The sequence below is a fragment of the Sparus aurata genome, chromosome 17 (genome assembly GCF_900880675.1).
Source record: "Sparus aurata chromosome 17, fSpaAur1.1, whole genome shotgun sequence".
Taxonomy (NCBI): Eukaryota; Metazoa; Chordata; class Actinopteri; order Spariformes; family Sparidae; genus Sparus; species Sparus aurata.
Window position 1 is genome coordinate 9,458,807 of NC_044203.1, and position 19,059 is coordinate 9,477,865.

The 19,059-nt window shown below is 42.3% G+C and overlaps 1 protein-coding gene across 13 annotated transcripts in view; it reads right to left on the bottom strand.

Annotated features, from left to right (window-relative positions):
* ubr5 (ubiquitin protein ligase E3 component n-recognin 5) overlaps positions 1–19,059 on the bottom strand; it is a 30,214-nt gene that overhangs the window by 4,502 nt on the left and 6,653 nt on the right. For 3 of the 13 annotated variants that reach the window (XM_030393160.1, XM_030393173.1, XM_030393161.1), the window contains 43 exons: positions 18,276–18,555; positions 17,933–18,092; positions 17,556–17,705; positions 16,543–16,754; positions 16,187–16,303; positions 15,942–16,052; positions 15,584–15,738; positions 14,970–15,087; positions 14,586–14,770; positions 14,334–14,443; positions 13,751–13,863; positions 13,406–13,552; positions 13,174–13,285; positions 12,926–13,080; positions 12,619–12,816; positions 12,217–12,427; positions 11,773–11,899; positions 11,407–11,558; positions 10,934–11,029; positions 10,202–10,325; positions 9,964–10,061; positions 9,429–9,586; positions 8,908–8,999; positions 8,633–8,779; positions 8,297–8,415; positions 8,008–8,134; positions 7,565–7,694; positions 7,170–7,330; positions 6,769–7,008; positions 6,389–6,512; positions 6,018–6,129; positions 5,736–5,867; positions 5,313–5,345; positions 4,434–4,691; positions 4,075–4,343; positions 3,663–3,874; positions 3,156–3,389; positions 2,730–2,803; positions 2,339–2,511; positions 1,778–1,942; positions 1,196–1,413; positions 756–876; positions 164–536 (listed from right to left, as the gene is read on the bottom strand). In XM_030393160.1, coding sequence (XP_030249020.1) covers positions 164–536; positions 756–876; positions 1,196–1,413; positions 1,778–1,942; positions 2,339–2,511; positions 2,730–2,803; positions 3,156–3,389; positions 3,663–3,874; positions 4,075–4,343; positions 4,434–4,691; positions 5,313–5,345; positions 5,736–5,867; positions 6,018–6,129; positions 6,389–6,512; positions 6,769–7,008; positions 7,170–7,330; positions 7,565–7,694; positions 8,008–8,134; positions 8,297–8,415; positions 8,633–8,779; positions 8,908–8,999; positions 9,429–9,586; positions 9,964–10,061; positions 10,202–10,325; positions 10,934–11,029; positions 11,407–11,558; positions 11,773–11,899; positions 12,217–12,427; positions 12,619–12,816; positions 12,926–13,080; positions 13,174–13,285; positions 13,406–13,552; positions 13,751–13,863; positions 14,334–14,443; positions 14,586–14,770; positions 14,970–15,087; positions 15,584–15,738; positions 15,942–16,052; positions 16,187–16,303; positions 16,543–16,754; positions 17,556–17,705; positions 17,933–18,092; positions 18,276–18,555 — 6,803 coding nt within the window. The remainder of the gene's footprint in view (positions 1–163; positions 537–755; positions 877–1,195; positions 1,414–1,777; positions 1,943–2,338; positions 2,512–2,729; positions 2,804–3,155; positions 3,390–3,662; positions 3,875–4,074; positions 4,344–4,433; positions 4,692–5,312; positions 5,346–5,735; positions 5,868–6,017; positions 6,130–6,388; positions 6,513–6,768; positions 7,009–7,169; positions 7,331–7,564; positions 7,695–8,007; positions 8,135–8,296; positions 8,416–8,632; positions 8,780–8,907; positions 9,000–9,428; positions 9,587–9,963; positions 10,062–10,201; positions 10,326–10,933; positions 11,030–11,406; positions 11,559–11,772; positions 11,900–12,216; positions 12,428–12,618; positions 12,817–12,925; positions 13,081–13,173; positions 13,286–13,405; positions 13,553–13,750; positions 13,864–14,333; positions 14,444–14,585; positions 14,771–14,969; positions 15,088–15,583; positions 15,739–15,941; positions 16,053–16,186; positions 16,304–16,542; positions 16,755–17,555; positions 17,706–17,932; positions 18,093–18,275; positions 18,556–19,059) is intronic. The other 10 variants (XM_030393172.1, XM_030393171.1, XM_030393163.1 and 7 more) reach the window with 9 other exon arrangements.

The following is a 19,059-nucleotide window of genomic DNA, read 5'->3' on the forward strand; positions in this document are numbered from 1 at the left end:
ACATTGAAGAAAAACAAGCTAGCCTTTGAATATGATTTTTTTTCTATGTGAAAATAATCTCTTAACATATGACATAATGGATTAAAGCATCAAAAAATTACTACTGAATGCAACAGTGAAAACAGGTTCATTAAGACAGTATAGTTTCTATGTATTGTCATACTTGAATTGTAATCGTGATGACACGTACTGCTGGCCTGCATGCCCTTGCTGACACTCTGAACACAGTCAAGGTTGGGCAGCTTATCGTTGGAGAGGAGGGCCAGGGCGATGGCTGTGTAGAAGCTGCGGGCCACGCCGCTGCCTTCGCCCGGCTCATCTTTAAAGGTAACCTTCACCCGATGCACGGCCATGGGTGTGGTTGTGCAACGCCTGCCAAAGTGCGTGTTTAGCTGACGCATGGTCTGCTGTATTAGCTGGTCTCGGTCCCGATCCACCTCCAGGGCCAGGTCACGGGACTGCAGATTCCTCAGCTTCTCCATCTCCCGACGGAACTTGGATTCCTTTACTTCAAAACCACCCAACTCTGTGAGGATCTGGGATAAACAACCAAAAACACAATCATTATCCACATCAACATATTTTAGATATTGAATAGGAAAAATACAGTAAGTAGTCAAGAGTGCAGCTCTATACAATCCTTGTATAGCTGGTTGTTAGCAAGTATCTATTTATCTACTCTTAAGCAAAAAAGTAGAGAATGTCAGATCAATCGCTACTTGGTTAAATTAAATGCCTATTCAGATAAACTGTACCGATCCAGGTTCAGCTCCAACATCCTCCATGAAGACACGACCAAAGAGCTCCAGTGACAGACGCCAGCGACCTAGTAGCATGTCATGTGAAATCATCATCCCCATGAAACTACAGTGAGGTCTGGAAAGACAAAACAAAAGCAGAACAACATTTGATGCAGTAATTGCATTTCAGTAGAATATGAAAACAAAATTATAGTAGGTTAAGACATCATCCTATCTCTAATACAATGTTAGCAGTTGTCGTTTCTGCCCAGTGTTACCATTTGTGAAGGATGTAGAAATGAACCGATGCCTAGAATTTCTTTCAACACACTGTATGTTCACATTTTCGATAAATCAGATGGCATTTTAGTGCACTGACATTTTCATATATCTGAGGAAAATTTCCAGCGGTTGCATTTACAAAACCAACATTAGAGCACAGACTAGTTTGGTACCTGAATGATGGCAGAGGAGGTCCATCGCTCTCAGTGAGGCCAATCTCTGCAAGAAGGCTGCTCTTCAGCTGGGCAGCGAGGTCATGGGGTGAAGGACCCGGTTTTGAAGCCTCCAGCTCCTGTTCCGCAAGTGACTGGTTCCCAGTGCTCCTCTGGCCAGTTTCCATACTCATCACATTCTTAAGGTTGGCTGAGTAAGACATCTTAGTGGGCAGGATCTGTTTCAGTGGGGTTCAGAGGGGTTATTTAGTCATGTAAACTGATGGTGAGATATGACAGTGTGATGATGAAAGAATGGAAATATGGAAATGAGACAGAACACAGACTGTGTTCCAATATCCACACTTGAGTTTCAGTGACAGCAAAAAGACTATCCAATATATCCATTATTTCCTGCTGCCTATTATTTCCAGTGTTCTCAAATACCATTGGAAATAATGAGGAACTAATGAATCATGGATAGTTTTTACAGATTTCTATTCAAAATGGAAGTTACTTTAATATTTCAATGGTGTTTGTTATGCATGGATATTAGAACACAGCTGGCAGCGTGTTTGTCCAGTGAAGAGAGGGGTGGTATACCTGAGAGGGGGAGGGTAGAGAGGAGCCCATGTTTACCTCCAGGCAGTTCCTGTCCATGCTTGCCTCAGCCAGGCCTTTGGTTGCCATGTAGGAGGAGGAGTACAAACCCTGAGAGGGACGACCAAACAGATCCTCCTTCCTGGCATTGGGCTGCAAGAGAAGAGGCTAAATTCAGTCAAAGCCAATGACAGAGCTTGGCCATTATATTATATCATGGTAACAGTTAAGCTAGTCTAGCTTTTGACTGCATGCTCACTTGAAAGTGTTTACACAGGCTCTCCACAACAAATTGTCATTAATAGCGTGAAGGACATCAATGTTCTGCATGTCAGACATCAGTTGAATTTTTGGCATATCAGAAATTTTAGGAAGCTGACTTGCACCTTCAGGAGTTCCAATGTTAATAGTAGTTACCAGCAATGTCACTGTACGGCATTTCGTGGCATACTTATATGCTGTTACATTTATGTAGGTCATGGACTGTGTATCTATAACCCTTTCATCTCTACTGTGTCAGGAGAACCCAGACAGGCACATAAACTGACGAGCAGCAGCTGTTACCTGCAGGAGGTGGGGCTGGTCTGCCAGTGGAATGGCCTCAGCCAGGGGGACATCGAAGGGGTTAGGTGGGATGCAGCCCAGGAAGGTCATGGAGTCAGAGCGCCGGAAGAAAGGGTGGTTCTGACCCGTTTCAGCTGGAACCGGGTCCTCATCCTTGTCCTGCAGAGTTGAACCTGAGGTGAAACAAAACAACTGTCAGCACACAACAAAAGATTCTTTGATACTTCCTTTACCGACCCCGACCCCCTCCCCTCATTTTACTGTACAAATACATACAAACTTACATTACACACACACACACACAGTCAGACCCATACAACATACAGGAAGGAAATAAACAAAACATTCATTTCACATTCGACTTTTATTCAAAATGAGTTATTTAGCTTACTCTGATTGGTGTCCTCATCGTTCTCATGTTCAGAATCCTCATTGTCCAAACCAAGTTCCAAAATCTCGCGATTCCTACAAATTGAAGTTAAAGTGGATTACAAACACGGTAAAAAAATATTTACATTACAACAAGTATTTAAGTTAAAACCATGGTTATTCGAATTCCCCAACACCAATCACTCTTGCTGTTGGCTAGTCAAGTAAGGAACACAACATAATGTCTTGTTCCCGTTGGTTATCATATGCAGTTTCATTCAGATAATTCAGTTGTCTAGCAACATAGATTGGCCATAGAATCAAGAAATGACAACCGCAAAAACATTTCAGATACTGGATATCTTTTTCTCTTTGTAGCTGTGACCAAATAAAAGTAAACTGCTGTTGAAGTAATCTCACATGTTTTTAATACAGAGAGTATATTTACCTCTTTCTGTCCATCTGTGGGGTATCCAAAGTGGTCTGTTGGTTCATGGCCTTAATCCAGTAGATAAGAGCCTGGAAAACATATGCTACATGTTTCAGTGAGCACACGTCGAGCACAGGAAGCACATCAGAGTGCTCATCATTGTGGGAGCGCATCAGTGATAAGGCGTAGTTCAGGAAGTCGCCCCGTGCCGACATCATGCCCTGACGAGCTGTCAGCAGGGTAGCTGCTCTCCTGAAACAAATAAAAAACACGGACAAAAGAAGTAAGAACCACTTTAATACAGTGTGGACCAAAGAATCTTATGCACATGCACAGTTGGACTTGTGAATATAGCAACTGCAAAGTTTCATAGCCTTACAGGTCTTCTTGTTGATTGATTTTTTGTGTCTCAAGACTCTAAAGGTGCTCTCCCATCACTAATCATCACTAAACAGTTACCAGCTGACCAATAAATGTGTAGTAGGAGAATTACAAATACTGGGTTGTGGTTTTTTTTTTTTTTACCTGCGTCCTTCCAGAGTGCGGAGGCTGGCCTCCTCACGTGCAGTCATGCGCTCCCTCCGAGCAGAGTGCTGAGAGGCGTGAAGTGGGTGACTGGGGTGGCCCGGGTCTCCAGCAGATGACAGGGCTGAGCCATACCGCAACTGAGCCTCTGTAGAATCCATGATGGACACCATCCAGTTCCATGTGGGAATCAGCTTTTCTTCGACATAGTTCTGGTTCAACACATGACATACATTTTACCATCGTACCATGGTCGTCTTGTTTTTTCTTAACATATGCAATGTGGGCCAAAAAATCTAAACAGAAAAATAATGAAAATATTGTTTATCCATTCAGAGACCAGTATCTAGGTGCCTTAGAGAAGAGGGACTAGAGTCTAATTTGATCATCACATTATAGCAGTGTATTTTACCTGCAAGTTGACTGCATCCTGGTAAGTGAGCTTAACAGCAGCAGGGTACTGTGAGTAGACTAGATGGTTGTACTTGGGAATCAGACTCATGAGGTCTGAGATCTGTCTGATGACAATGCTGTAGGCCCTGGCTAGGCTGCTGGCAGATGTCAGATAGCTGCTGGAGTTGCTGGCCTCCAGAGCTGCTGCCGCAGCAGCAGCACTAGAGCTGATAGCGCTGGAGCGACGTAGGTTTGTAGGGTCAATATATATCAGGCCTGTGGAGCTTGCTGTGAAAAAGATCATAACAGGTAGCATTACATATACATGTGGATCCACAAACACACATTTTACCAACAAACTGACAGAGCGCCACTGACCAGCTGGTGTTGAGGAGCTGGTGGGAGCACTTCCTGTGGCCCTCTGGCTGGGGGTGTTTCTAACAGCCCACTGCATGGAGCGAGGAGCCTGGGCTGCACTGTTGGCATGGGAGGCGCTGGTCGTCCTTTCAAGGGGCTCGTCTAAAAGGAACGTCTCCTGGTCAACATCGTCGCTCTGACTGCTGCTGCTGTCTGAGTCACTGGAGTCATTAGACTGGGAGTCGTCCTCTGAAAAGAAGGCAGGGACACTGCTGGCACCTTCAGAGAGGAGGAGGACAATAAGGGATGAGGAAAAAAAAGATAGAAGGAGACAAGTTTAATGGCTTTTGTATTCATCTCTTCTCCCCTTCTTTTTTCTCTCACATCAGATTTATCCAAGCAGGAGTGCATGTTAGTGAATCACACCACTACAAGGCCAATCAGCACTAATATGACACTGAGGCTGCAATGCAAACCAGCTGCACTCTCCGTTGATCAAGTTGTAACAAATAACACGACTTTATTTCTTTTTTAAATCTGCATTTTTTTGTAATAATTGAAATACAGCATTGTCTCAGTTGTACTGAATATCCTAAGTGGAAATGAAACACCAACATCATTAGTAAGAAAAAGACATTTTAGATGACCAAGGAGAAAAAAAACACCACACCATTTAAAAAGCTACGGATTGATTAGTATGTTATTTGGGTGAAAGAACAACAAGACTACACTTGTGATGAGGGACAGTATATGTTAAAAATGACACAATGACACAGTAAAAGTGAAATGTGAGAAAGGGACGGACTGAAGGAACTCTCAGCAGGATACTGTGTATGCACTTTGCAAATTCACTCTTGTCCTGACATCTGTATATGCATTGAAGTAAAGAGGAGCTCATACCAAAAATAGGAAATGCCAAGGACACCCTACTGCCTGCAAATGAAATACATGGGGTATTCAGCCAGGGACCATTTTGTCTACTGTATCATTAGCTCTCCAAACATAAATCCCCACAATCCAAAATGCTGACTCTCAAGCACTAATGACTTTGTGAGGACTGAATTAGTCTGGAATTCAAGGTAAAAAATAAACAAAAAAAACACCACAGTGCAGCAAGACAGAAATGCAATGTCTATTTAGTAAGCAGCCTTACAAAATAGAAAGAATTCAGTGACAGGTGACCGCATTTCCACAAAAAAAACAAAAAAACACAAAAAACAACAGTGCTTTAAAATTGAGGTGAATGTTTCATGAAGTAGGGGCATTTAAAAAGACATCTAATATAAATCTAAAGTCAAAGATTAAAAACAGCTGTTGACCAACCTGCTTCAGAGCCAGCGGTGGCTGCTGTGACGACGCTCCTGCGGCCACTAGCATTATCCTGATTGCTGTGGTTACTTTCACTGTCGCTCTCTGTTTCAGCTGCAGCCAGCAGGTCCAGCTCCATGTCACTTCCTATAAGCAGAAACAGAGACACAGATGCTTCACTCCTTGTTGGCCAAAAGTGTCAGAATCATGTAATTATTCACAAAACTTTGTTAACAACTTCAGTGTCATTAATTCTCCGGCATTACTATAAATATATATAGTATGCGTGTGTCTCACCATCCTCATCGTGCTCATCATGCTGCCCTTCTGCCTCTGCATTTTCCTCTCCCTGTTCCTCTTGGTCGTCATGATGGTCTTCTTCACCTGCTACTCCCTCTACAACTTCAACCTGAGAGAGAAAAACAATAGATCCTTACAGAGAAATCATAGACAGTGCTTGTCTTATTCAAACCTATTTTTTTTTTTTACAGAAATAGGAGTATACCAAATTATATATATTTAAATCATCTAAATGTCAGGAAGAGGAAACCAGGGTGTGGGCTCAAGGTTGCATTATGCATTCTTTGAAACTAAGCACCAAAATACACGGATTCACTTGCATGTTAAGTTCATTATGGCCTTAATGATTTTATAATGAGGCTCCCCACCTCTTCCACATCTGCTGATACGATGTCATCCTGCTCCTCGTCTCTTCCTCTGGCAGGCTGAGACTGGCTGCTGCGCCGTGGCTGGGGGTTCCTGATGATATAAGAGGCAGCTGTTTGGCTGGAACTGGAGAACAAACCACAAGAAGTCATTATCGATATTATCTGGTGAATAAGAAAAATCAACCGTCTTGTTTCCCCTTTTGTCTTCAAGTAGTTCATGTAGTTAATGGCTCAATAACTTGCAACATTTCAAATCATATCTTCCCTTGGCACATTACCATGGGGCTCTTAACCAACTCACCGATAGAAAATAAGCATAATTTTAACATAGTGAAAATAACGTGCCAAAAATGGGAAAATAAATACCAAAACTAACTGACCTGCTGGACTGATCTGGTGAGGGTCTCGGAGGCAGAGGCTCAACAGAGAAGAGCTCTTCACTGCCCTGAACAGCATCAATACTGGTGCTGGCCAACGTGAATGGAGCTGTAGGTCTTGCTATGCCCATTCGCACCGGAACAATCAGTGACTCTGCAACATTACACAGCTCCTCCACAGCATACGGTAGCAGAGCTTGGAAAACTCTCCGACATTTCCCAATGGGCTGGGGGATGAAGTTGCTATATAAGGAAAATAGAGAAAATCAGCATTTGTATGAATTCAAATGTTCAAATTCAAATGTGTACAACTGGCCTTCTTCATCGTTCAATCAAGTTACAATTAATTCCGAGAGTTTTTGTGTAAAGCTTTCTTTGAAAATATTAATGCTGTATGCTCTTACTTTTTCTTCTTGGATGAGGCCATCTCCACACTGAGGATCACGAACACCCGGGCTACAGAGCGTAGGAACCTTCTGGTGACATTGACTGCCTCCTCTCTCCGGCCGGGAGTGTATTTGTTCTGCAGCTCCTTTACTAGAGTACCCAGTAAGGTGTCTATGAACTAATCGGGAAAACAAGAAAAAAAAAAACTTTGATGAATACTTCCCACTGCAAAAGTGGCTCAAAAGTAAATAAAACATATACGTAGATGCTATCTTTGTTTTTTGTGACATTAAGATTACATTAAACACGGATTCAGATTTAGCGTGCGATAAAAAGAGAAGCAGAGGACGAAAATAATAATCTTGTTCCCTCATGCATGCCATCAGAGAAGAAGACTTCTAATTAGACTTACAGTGATGTCAGGAGCACACTTGACAATGAGGCAGTGGGTGAAACAGTCAAGGCGAATGGTGCCACTCTGCTGATTCAAGTAGACCTGCTCTTCAGGCAGGAGGTGGGCAATTCTGCTGCTGGCACTAAGTCTAGGACGCCCAAAAAAAAAAAAAAAGAACTTGCAATACCATTTTTTTTCACAGAACACTCATCTGTAAACTGCACTGTGTGGAAATGATTGGCTAATACTTCTAGCTGTAACGTTATGAGGCTGTAACTACATCGCAGTAATATTTGGATGACACCAAACTATTCAAATCAGGTCAGTTTTAACACAAATACCCATGAAGCACATTGGAGTGCTGGATACTATTTCTAGAAGGACAAGAATATTCAGTGTTTTGTGATTTTTCATTTCACAACAAACTAATGCTGGGAGTACTGTTTTGCTCTGATACTCACGGATCTTTATTCTCTTGAGAACCAAACATGATCATAGACTTGAGGGCATTCCAGTCCTGCAGGACCCTCTCCAGAGCCAGCTGAGCAAAGCGGGGAGGTTCTAGGTCATGGTCTGGCATATCCGAGTCTGAGAGAGGAAAAGGGGAAGACATGCCTTTAAGGAATGTTTAAGAAAAGGTGCAGCCTACACTGCAGTTAGTACTTAAAGAAGAATGTTTACAACATTGGAAATTGTTAGTCTCCAGTGATGGTTGTAGATGCGTAATGTGCGAGATGATTCTAAACAGACCTTCTGCATTAGCAGCCTTGCGGTTCCTGTCTTCTCTAATACGTGGTGGTCTGTACTGGCAGTGCTCAACACTCTGCCTTGCAACAGTCTGCACCAGAAACAGTAATATATGCTCTCCCCTGCAGATGGAAACAAAATGAATTAGAAATGTCACTTTTTCTTCAATTACACAATATAAAATATTTGCTGTGTATCATAGTCCACCATAATATTACACTTAAGCTGATTAAGCCTAAAATGCCCATTACATGTCAATTATGAAGCACAAGAGAAAATGAATTACTCTATGTTAAGGGAAGATAGTAAAGGCCAGTACCGAGAACACAGAGGTCTTACCTGCTGTTTGGTGTCGTGACCAGGTTAGTGGTTGTGAGTAACCTGTACAGCAGATCCAGGCGAGCAGCCTTCTGGCCGGCAATCAGCGTTTTACACTTGCATTTCTCCCAACAGTCACAGTATGCTGTGGGGGATGTCCTCTTCAGCCTAGGAAAGAATAGAATTTAGGATCACACATACGATCTAGTCAGAAATAACAGTTATGAAAAGCGATCTAATGAAGACTGAAACCTTTATAAAGATTAAAAAAGGTCACTCTCAAAACTCATACTTACTTGCAGTCATGTCCTTTGTGACACACTCTTGCACATTCAGTGCAGCAGCAGAGGGACTCGAGCAGACCACAGGTACGACACTCAAAGATATCCTAAATACAAGTCATTGTGATTAAAAGTGTCAGTGTGCCAACTTTCAACTGAACATTATGATCTTAACAAACACAGTCTACACTACGAGTCAGATTCCACTTGTGCAGTGAAAAAGGAGCATTATGTGAAGCTACAGAAGTTACTCTGGCATGTCTAATATGAAGGCTCTCACTATTTTGGTGCCTGCTGGTAATATTTTGATCTGCTACTTTGGAAAGCACCACTAATTAAAAGTACCAAGTACCAAAAATATGACATCCTTTTATTTGTCTTACTGTTTGACTTATTTGGTTATCAGTTGCAGAATCATCTTTAAAAAATTACAATTATTTAAGGAAATTCACATCATTAGACACAGAAGGATGCTGCTTGAAAGTGGTGAGGAGTGCTCTCTAAATTTCAGTGTACACTCATCCTGTCAGGCTGACCTGGTTAATGTGCTCAGCTCCAGTCCAAGTGAAACTGCAGGTGTCATTGCAGCAGAGGACATAGAGGGGTGAATCGTCTGGGTTGGTCCCCGAGGGGCAAATCATTTCCATGAACACAGAATCTGCATCCTCCTTCTCGGCAATGCCAGGGTCACCAACTGAATTTGAGGAACAAAAAGGAAAATATGGATACTGAGAAATGCCAGTCACAATGCTGCTGAAAGCAGGGCAGCAAAAATAGGTCAGCATTCACATAACTCATGGACAACCTCCAATGTTCCAGCTGTTACCTAACCACTTAAAATTACATCAGATTCAAAAAAGTATGCCGTTTTCTCTGAATATATTCACAGTGGTGGTCGATGATTGGTCAGGCAAACTTCCTTTCCTTCTCCCTCCCTATTCTCATCTACAGAATATGTACATAATACTGGGCAGTAAAGATTTTAAGTACAGATCTAAAATCACGCACTTTGTCCCTGCAAATGACAAATCAGTTTCCAACAGAAAGCAGAATGATGGCTTAATAACTTACCCTTTGCCATTTTCTGAGCAGCCTCCAGCACAGTGATAGCTGCCGGGTAGGCTCGCCCACTGACTGCCAGCATGAATGGGGTCATTCCACGGGCATCCCTAGCAAACAATATACATGAGCTCTTTAGAGGAGCAGATAGGCAAAGAGCTGCTGATAGATCAAGACAATCTAAATGGACAAGAAAGGGCATTCAATTTGGGTACAGTAACCTTTTTCTTTTAGAAATTAAGAATTATACTTGGCAGAGAGCAGCTCCCGTAGGTGTGGCCTCAGAACAACACTGTCACACATCAGCTTTAGGATGAGGTGGGCGTTGGCCTTCCTGTCTTTAGATTCGACCACAGATGACTCAGTGGATGGCCCTGTTCATTTGGAGAAGACAGTCCATTTCATGACGGATATAGAGAAGACATACACACATACAGTGTACAGCTGATTTACAGCTGGTGGTACCACAGAGATTATCTAAATTGCAGCAGAAGGTAGCAGAATGGACAAGATGATTACTCCTTTAGAGAAACAACTTGCAGCCTTTTCTCTACCTTTCTACAGTGTCATTATCGTAGTACAAATGTAATAAACACCCTTTCATGAGTGGTCAGTCAAAATTTCAAACTGTGTTCCCAGACCAATGCACGCTTAAGTTGTCCACACAATAATAGAGATTTCCTGTCATCATCACAATTTCCTGTAAATCTGTGAATGATAAGGTGCTATATAAATAAACTTGCCTTGCCTTGAATTAGCACTGAATTAGCACTTGACATTGCACTGAAAGTTGCAGTTTTAGTGACAGCCAACATCACACATATTGTATAATTTCCTGTCAGTATAAAATCGTCAAGTGTGTAGATAGTTGTATACATTAACTAGTAAAACAAACTATGAAAATCACAGCATGTAGTCCATGATATATTGTGTAAGTTGTATGGATTTGGGACACAGCTTCCGTAATGAAGGCAACATGTACCTGGTATAGTAGAAGTGCTCGGTCCCTGGCTGGTCCCAGTGGAGGCAGTGGTGAGTGAACCCACAGCTGGTGCTAGAATGAAGTCTATGTCACCATCTGTGGATACAATAAAAAACAAGTTTTAGATTCATTCACTGAGGAAAAGAAGAATAATTACATTCATGATCACAAAGACATTTCAAAAGAGATGTGCAAAGACGCTGCAGACTGGCAACTACGCTATCAAAGCATAAACATCTTCGAACCTCAGCCCACCCCCTTGTGTTGCCTCTTGAGTTGTTTTGCCAGTCTCTGGATTGATGCTTACAAGTCAAATGGCAAATTAAGACAAGGATACAAGGTGACAACTACTATGATAACCGGTATGTGAGCTTACACATACTGGGAAGACAGTTTGTTTTGCTGGAGGGCAGTGGACTTAATATTTGCAAAAGTAGAGAAAATATTATACATTCTTGTAAAGATGCACTGACCAGGGTCCATTGGTGGGGGGTCAGGGACCCAACTCGGTGGGGCAATGGGTGGTGACACAGGGTCCTGGTGGTCACTGGATGAAGGGCCAGACTCATGACGGCCGAGGCCTGCTGCTCTTAGAGATCTCCGCATCATCTCCCTCAGACGAAGCCTGGTGAAGACAATAATAAAAGATACATAATAATGCTGGTGAAAAAACAGATATGCATACATTATAATACAGCTAGAGAAGCTTGTCACTGAAGTAGGATGCAAAACAATTCCTTTCCTATAAAGAGCCTTCTACTTCAAATAACACTTTCTGTACAGACTATTTCTCCTTATATATTCTGAGTAGCACCAAAACAGTATAATTAGTTATTTACCCTCTGCTACTGGAGGAGCCAGTCCTGTTCCCAGAACTGTTGCTTGAAACCACAGAGATGGCATTGGCAATTGCCTCCACAGCAGACAGACGTTCTGCAAATGTATTCCTCTCAGACCTTTCAGCTTCTGAAACAAAAGAACCCAGTCACTTAGCATGGAGAAGAGTCTCCCAGGGAGACAGGCAACTAAATTTAACACAGGTGAGCAGACTAAAAACCATGCTGCGTTGAGAGATAAGGTGATTTTCTTTTCAACTTTTTTCATTGTCAAATAAAGATGGCAAAGTCTGAAAATTGAGAGACATGAGGAAGAGAATGTAACCAGCAATCACGATGAACTGCTTTCTCAAATCTAATTTAAGTATCAAAACAATTTCTTATTATGTCGGTGTTAGACCTAGTTCTCAGAGACATGCTGTTCAATCATCTGAAACACCAGCTTACCTTCCTCCTCTTTGGTCTCCTTGTTACTGACAGGGAAGCAGACAGAGACAGCAGCATGGAGGATGTTGCGATTTCCATCACAGCGATGATCAAGAAGCGCTCCAAGGGCCTGACTGCCCTGATCCAAGAGGAAAGCCTGCTCAAGGTTCACCAGGTACTGCCGACACGCCTCATAGTCACAACGCAGGACATGCTGCATCAGCGTCTGTTTCTGAAAGACACAAAGAGGGTGAGTAAGTACTGCTTTCAATAATCTGATTATTCACTGTGGCTTTATCGGTAAAAGCATATAGACACCATCACACTAAAAGTGGTAAAACTGAGAACTGTGTGTTTTAAGGGCCCGTATTAAAACTAAACACATCTACTTATTCATTCAGACTGATTGACAGTGTCAATTACCTCAACAGCCATGATAATAATAGCAGCTTTCTTTTTAATTGTGGAGTTAGATGGGAGATTGGCCAGAGAGTGCACCCCCATTCCCAGGCTGTTAATAGGTGGCAGGTCCAACCAATCAGGATCTCGTATTCCACCCATGCAGTCCTTGGCCATAGGGTAGATTGTGCCATTTCCATCTCGGAGGATGATGGGAGATTCCTGAAGGAAAACAATTTCAACATTTAAGATTTGTACATAGAAAGGCTCTCTACCTTATGTCAGGTACAAAACTGCAAACACATGTCACCTATTTGGGAGATTATCTCACCTGTCCTGCAGTGAAGATGGCAACATTGCGCTCACTCTGCCCCAGGAAGGCCAGGTTGCTAGTGGGGAAGTTATTCTCCTGTTCAGCTTTGCCTGTGGCCAGGTCAAAGATACAGTACCTTACCCAGTTACCAGTTTTCAGAACTGCATGGACTCCTGGAAGAGAGAGAGCGAAAGATACATCTTCATTTTCACACCAAAAAATATATTGCAAAAGCATATATACACCTTTTATTAACAAAGACCCACCTTTGGAGTCAACATTTACTGCCAGAATCTCTGCCTTTTCTGGGATACAGAGCTTTTTAGGTGTGCGCTGAAAACAATCAGGAACTTTAGGAGTCCCACCAGTTTTGACCACCTGTCAGAACAAATTGAAGGAAACAAAAAGTTCATGAATGTGATACTCCCACCTGCACACATAGTCTGAACCTTTAAATACTGACATGAAGACAAACAATATATCAATCTATGTCCATACCTGCAACTCATCTATTCTGAGGAGCCTACAGTCCTGTAACAGTGATGATGGGTCTGAATCAGTGGGAGCAGCAGTGCTCTGGTTGCTCATGCTGCTTGATGTCCCTGGAAACTTCACAGCAACATACGCACCATCCACTTTAAGCACCTGGGACAAAATATGAGGGTAATGTTGAGTTACAAAACTTGGACATCTCAACATATCCCACTGAGACAGAACATGGACACATGATTGATAATCTCAGAGTAGACAGAAACTTAAACATTCAAATTATTTATTATTCCAAGATATGAACTACATTTGCAAACTTTGATCCATGTATTGCCATATTTCAGATGCACCCACCTTTCCCACGGGGACATTTTTGACATCCTCCACAAACACCACCTCCCTGAGGGGCCACTGTTCCTCATTCACCTTCTCTTCTTCTTTGGGAGCTGGAGTAGAACGCCTTCGCTCTGCAAGTAGTTAGGCAAACTTTTAGGCCTTTGATCGAAGAATGTAAAAATAAGACTTTCTATAATCATTTACATGCAGTAATTGCAAATGGTTCAAAACTCCTGGTTGGGAAAGTTAAAACATACTGCTGACCAGGTGATAAAAACTTCAGTGTGGATTCAGGAAAATTAATTATCAACACAGCTTGCCATACGGTTCATATGGTAAAGAGGTAAAAAGGCAACCAAATGTTCCGCAGTATGTACTGTGAGCTGGCCATACTCGCTTCACAGGCAAACAGGCAGGGGAAAAAAACGTGCTGATAAAAGCCTGCGCACCATCTGTTTCAAAGTCAAAGGACTAATGAGAGCACAGAGTGAGGCAGAAATTGGTTTTGTGCCTGAGAGACAGAGAGGAAAGTAAAGACTTGAGTGCTGTTGAGAGAGCTTGGGGTTAAGAGAAAGAAATAGCAATAGAGGAGCAGACATACTGTAGGGCAGTGAGGCACTGCTAGCAATGGAAGAGGTATCACTGCAGGTAGATGCTGGGGATGGAGGAGGACCCATCTCAGTCTTAACCAGCTCCGGCTTGCTTTCCGTCCTGTGGGTAAGAGCAATATAAAGTGATGATTTGAATGAATTTAACCTCTGGATTCACACACACACACACACACACACACACAGAGAGAAGACTATTCTGATCAAAAAACTGACAACATTTTTCTCTATAGAATGAAACTCACTTGATTTCCTGGGTCTTAGTGGTCTTCTCCATGTTCTTGAGGCTCTCTGGCGAGCGTAGCTGGAACCTGCAACTGTCGTTCATGTTCCAGACGGACTCCAACAGGACGCCCACTTTGGGAATCCCAGCACTGACAGAAAAGGCCACTGCACCAGCATGGTAGAGGGGGTTATTCCTCAAGCACACCTACAGAAGGAATCAGTATATTTCTTTATTTATACCAACTTCGACACTTTTGTTGAGCTGACACCAGGTCTGAAAGAAATGTCTGAAAACAAACTCAAAACAGAAGAAGAGCTTAGTCAGTCAATCTTATACAAGATCAGACATTTTTTTCTCTAGCAGACAAAAGTTAAAAGATGAAAATTCAAAAGTTATTTCTGACCTGTGTTCCCACGGTGATGTTGGGTATCGAGGAGATGCCAGCGCTGGACTTTGGCTTTTTGTTCTTGGCTCTGGCCTTTTCAAGCATCTTCTTCCGTTGACTAAAAGGCACAACACCCCTGCAGAAATGCAAACAATAAAGCATTAATACTTCCCTTCCATTCATACTCTTTCATTTCTTAATTGACAAAGACATCACATTGTAAGCCTTGCTAAATGTAAGGTCTTAGAGAGGATTCATTTAGTATTTTGGCTGAAGACTGCAGGAACAGACATTACTAAACTAACGTTTTTTTTTTTGGCCTGGCAAAATTAACAATCACACCTATACTATAAGTAGAGAGCGAATAGACTATGTTCTGATAACCCTTAACCCCCACTATTCCCATGGCTGAATGCTACCTATAGTGTCTATTAATGTGGACGAAACTAATACACCCAATAATACTGATGACATAATCTTTCCCAACCTACAACACAGTGAAATACAATGTGTAACATTCAGCTCCCACCGATTGCTTTATGAATGACATTGCAGAATCAATATTATTCTTAAAAACAAAAAGAAATGTCCTATTTAATACAGCTTCATTGGAAAACACTATTTTATCTCACCACCAGTAGAGGCTATTCTCAAGCTGTGCACATGTGTAGAGAGCACAGCAGTGCAGTGACACCATACGTTCCCCCTGCAGCTCAGGGAAAGCCTGAGCACTGTGCTCCAGCTTAGAGGCTACTGTGCTCAGTGTGTCATCCACCCAGGTGGCCACCTATACCAAACACAAAAACAAACAATGAGTTATTAAACAAAATATCAAATAAATGTGTAATGTTATGGTGACTGGTCAGTAACAATACTTTTAAAAATTCAGCCACAATCATATGGTTATACAACTTATTCTGTGGTCAAATATTGTTACCATGAACAAAGCAGAGCACACGTGTTCTTAGGTCAGAAGGGATCATAATTTACCTTGTTGGTCTCTGTAGCTACAGTGGCTCTGATGCTATTGGCAGACAATAAGGTGATCTTCTCATTGGCCAGGCCCAGGAAGGACACACGTGGGTGATGAATGGAAGGATTCTGATAGGACAGATCAAACATAAGTGATACTAGCTCCCCAATTTCTACTAAACAACCTGTGCTTTCTAGAAATTAAGCATGTCACAATATTTGGCAGATGCATTTCACCAAAAATACATGTTAAAAGTACACACCTGGGCATTCCTGTAGGGCTCAGGTTCACTCCACTTCCACTGATAAAGCTCTCCTTTGGAGCTGACTGCCACCAGCTCTGAGAACATTGCTCCGATGCTCACAAACTTCACACCATCCTGGAAAGAAAATTGGAAATCTCAGTGAATTTCAGGTAACACAAAATTAATATTAATCTCAATTTCCAATGATCTTAATTTTCTTTTAGTGGACTCCAATCCAGCTGTAGAGACATCAAGATAATCAATGGAAATAAAATAAATAAAGCTTGTAATGTCATAGTACAAGTTTATAATTTTGTGTTTTAAAATCCTGCATGGAGGAATTTCATCAACAGCTCTGATTGTGCTCCTCCTACCTTGTCAGGCCACCACTGGAGCTCCTCTCCCAAGGAGACAGGGCTCTGGACCGGGATGCTCTTCTTGTCCAAGCTGGGCTCGCCTTCACGGCTGGTGGAGCCTCGCTCTGTGTCGAACGAGGCCCCATCCAGCCACCGGCGCTCACGTAACCTCAATACAGACTCACGCTCACGCAACAGCTCTGAGTCGCGCTCTAAGGGAAGAAGGAGAACTGGTATGCAATAAGGTCACACCAGTTGGATAGAAGTAAGCCACTCTCTGGGAAAGACCCGTCAACATAGTTTTAAGAATAGAGAGAAAAAGATTTTTTAGAATCACTATAATGCAAATCAAAATGGCAGTACTAAAGATTGAGTGGGAGTCAGAATTAAACTGGTGGGTGAGTCAGTTTGCGCGTTCATATGTTAAAATGCGAGCTAGAGGAGGAAGTGGATAGACAGAAAGAAAGCATGCATATGGGCTAAGAGTGGGCTAGGTAGTTTTTTAGAATAGTCTGCCTTAAAGGGTCCCTGTTAAGACAGGTGGGCCTAGCGGGCCTTTCTCAGAGAGCTCACAGTATGTACTACAGCCATGCAGCATACAACACCAAACACTTATAGCCTTGAACACCAAACACCCAGATTACAAATCCAGTTTAACAGACTGACAACATTTTCCCCAGGAACAAAAAACTAAATTAAATTTTTAATAAGTTTAATTTGTTTAAAAACTATACAGCTTAGTACAGCTACTACATTCACCAAAGAGGGAAATATTTTCTCCACTACTAACAATGTTTCGCCTTTTACATTAGCCCTACAGTTGACATCTGTCAACAACCAGCTTTGCTTGTTAAAATTTCTTTTTTATAGTGCATCTCACATCCAAATGGTAGTGCTTTCCAACTTGTCTACTGTGTTGTTGTATATTTATTAAGCTATTAAAGCTCTATCCCCAAAGACAAAAGCCATCACCAAAGCCTGTCCAGCAACCTGCCTACCCTGTACTAGTCAGAGATGGGTTGTTAATTTACCTCTGGAGGATCCCAGGCGTGACAGTGATGAACGTCTAAAAGAGGGGTAGCCAAAGTAGCTGATGTCCTCAGAGAACATGGCATCAGCATCAATAATCACACTGGGATGAGCTGAGTGAATGTCTGCATCCAACAGGGACATCAGGTCCTCTGCATGAGATAAAGACACCAAGGATGAAAGTTTTAAGACAAAAGAAGAATGGATTTGCTAAATACTTTTAAGGACCCTTACAGTGATCATAATCAAATCACTGACATAAGTCCACATGCCAATTTTACATTAGACAGTGATGTAGGTAACAGAAAAGTGCTGTTGTTGAAAAAACACACAACAACATCAATCTATTGTCACATCTGTTTTTCTTTCCCTGACAAACCTCCTGGGAGGTAGGACTCGCTGGCCGTGTCGTCTCCATCATCTCCATCTTCATCATCACGGCTCAGCAGGTTGTTGACGGCGAGGTTGACATCCAGGTTGGTCCTCTGGAGTTCCCTAATGATCACACTCCTGGACTTCCCCTGAAGAACTACTTGGGCCTGGGAAAAAGCACAAGAACAACAAAGCAGAAAACAGATTTTATTGATACTCACTTGTGATTCAGATTAGCAAATAAATGCTGGTTTTGCACTGTAAATGAATTAACAAATATGTATTTGTTTCAGTAAGGAAAAGGTTTAAGGAAAATGCCACAGAGATAGTTTGACAAGGAAAAGATGTACCTGAGTAATGAGCTCTTCGGGGATGACAGAAGCTGGTATGACAGGCTGAGGCTGGCTACCTAGAAGTCCTGAGCCACGGTCCCTTCCTGTACGGATCACCCTGGTCTGTCGACGGGAATCACGAGCTGCTGTTGATGACCTGCCTGACGTGCCTCCACCACCGCCTCCACCTCCACTTCCACCTCCTCCACTGCTGCCACCTCCTGCTCCACCTCCCCCTGCTCCTCCTCCACTCCCACCTCCTCCACTGCCTCCGTTAACGCCAGAGCTCCAGCGACTCCTGTTACATATAATGCAAGGCCATGGTCAGATACAAGTGCCAAAAACACCATCTGACTAACAGAGCAGACTCAACGCACGCACACATCTGGGTAAGAAAGGATTCGGCCTTTATGACAGCGGAGACAGGGCAGCTTGCATAGACAGGGAAGAAATTAACTGGTGGCATTTTTCCTAATTTGATCAGGTGTTGAAATAGAAAAGGTTTCATATTAGTATAATGAATTTAACACATTTTGGAAATTGACATAATAATTTTGTTTCAGTTCATTATTAAAGTGTAAGGGTGCAAGGTTAGTTTATTCTGGAAATTGAATATTAGGACAAACAACAACTATATTCTGAAGAGAGAAGTGATAGTGCAGTGGTCACCATAACAAAAGCACTACGAAAACAACTGCATACGGGAAATCTAGCGCAATCTATGAATATGCCCATGCTTTTCGATGCATGTTGATTTAGTGGACACATTTATCTAATACACTTTACAGCACCCCGAACTTCT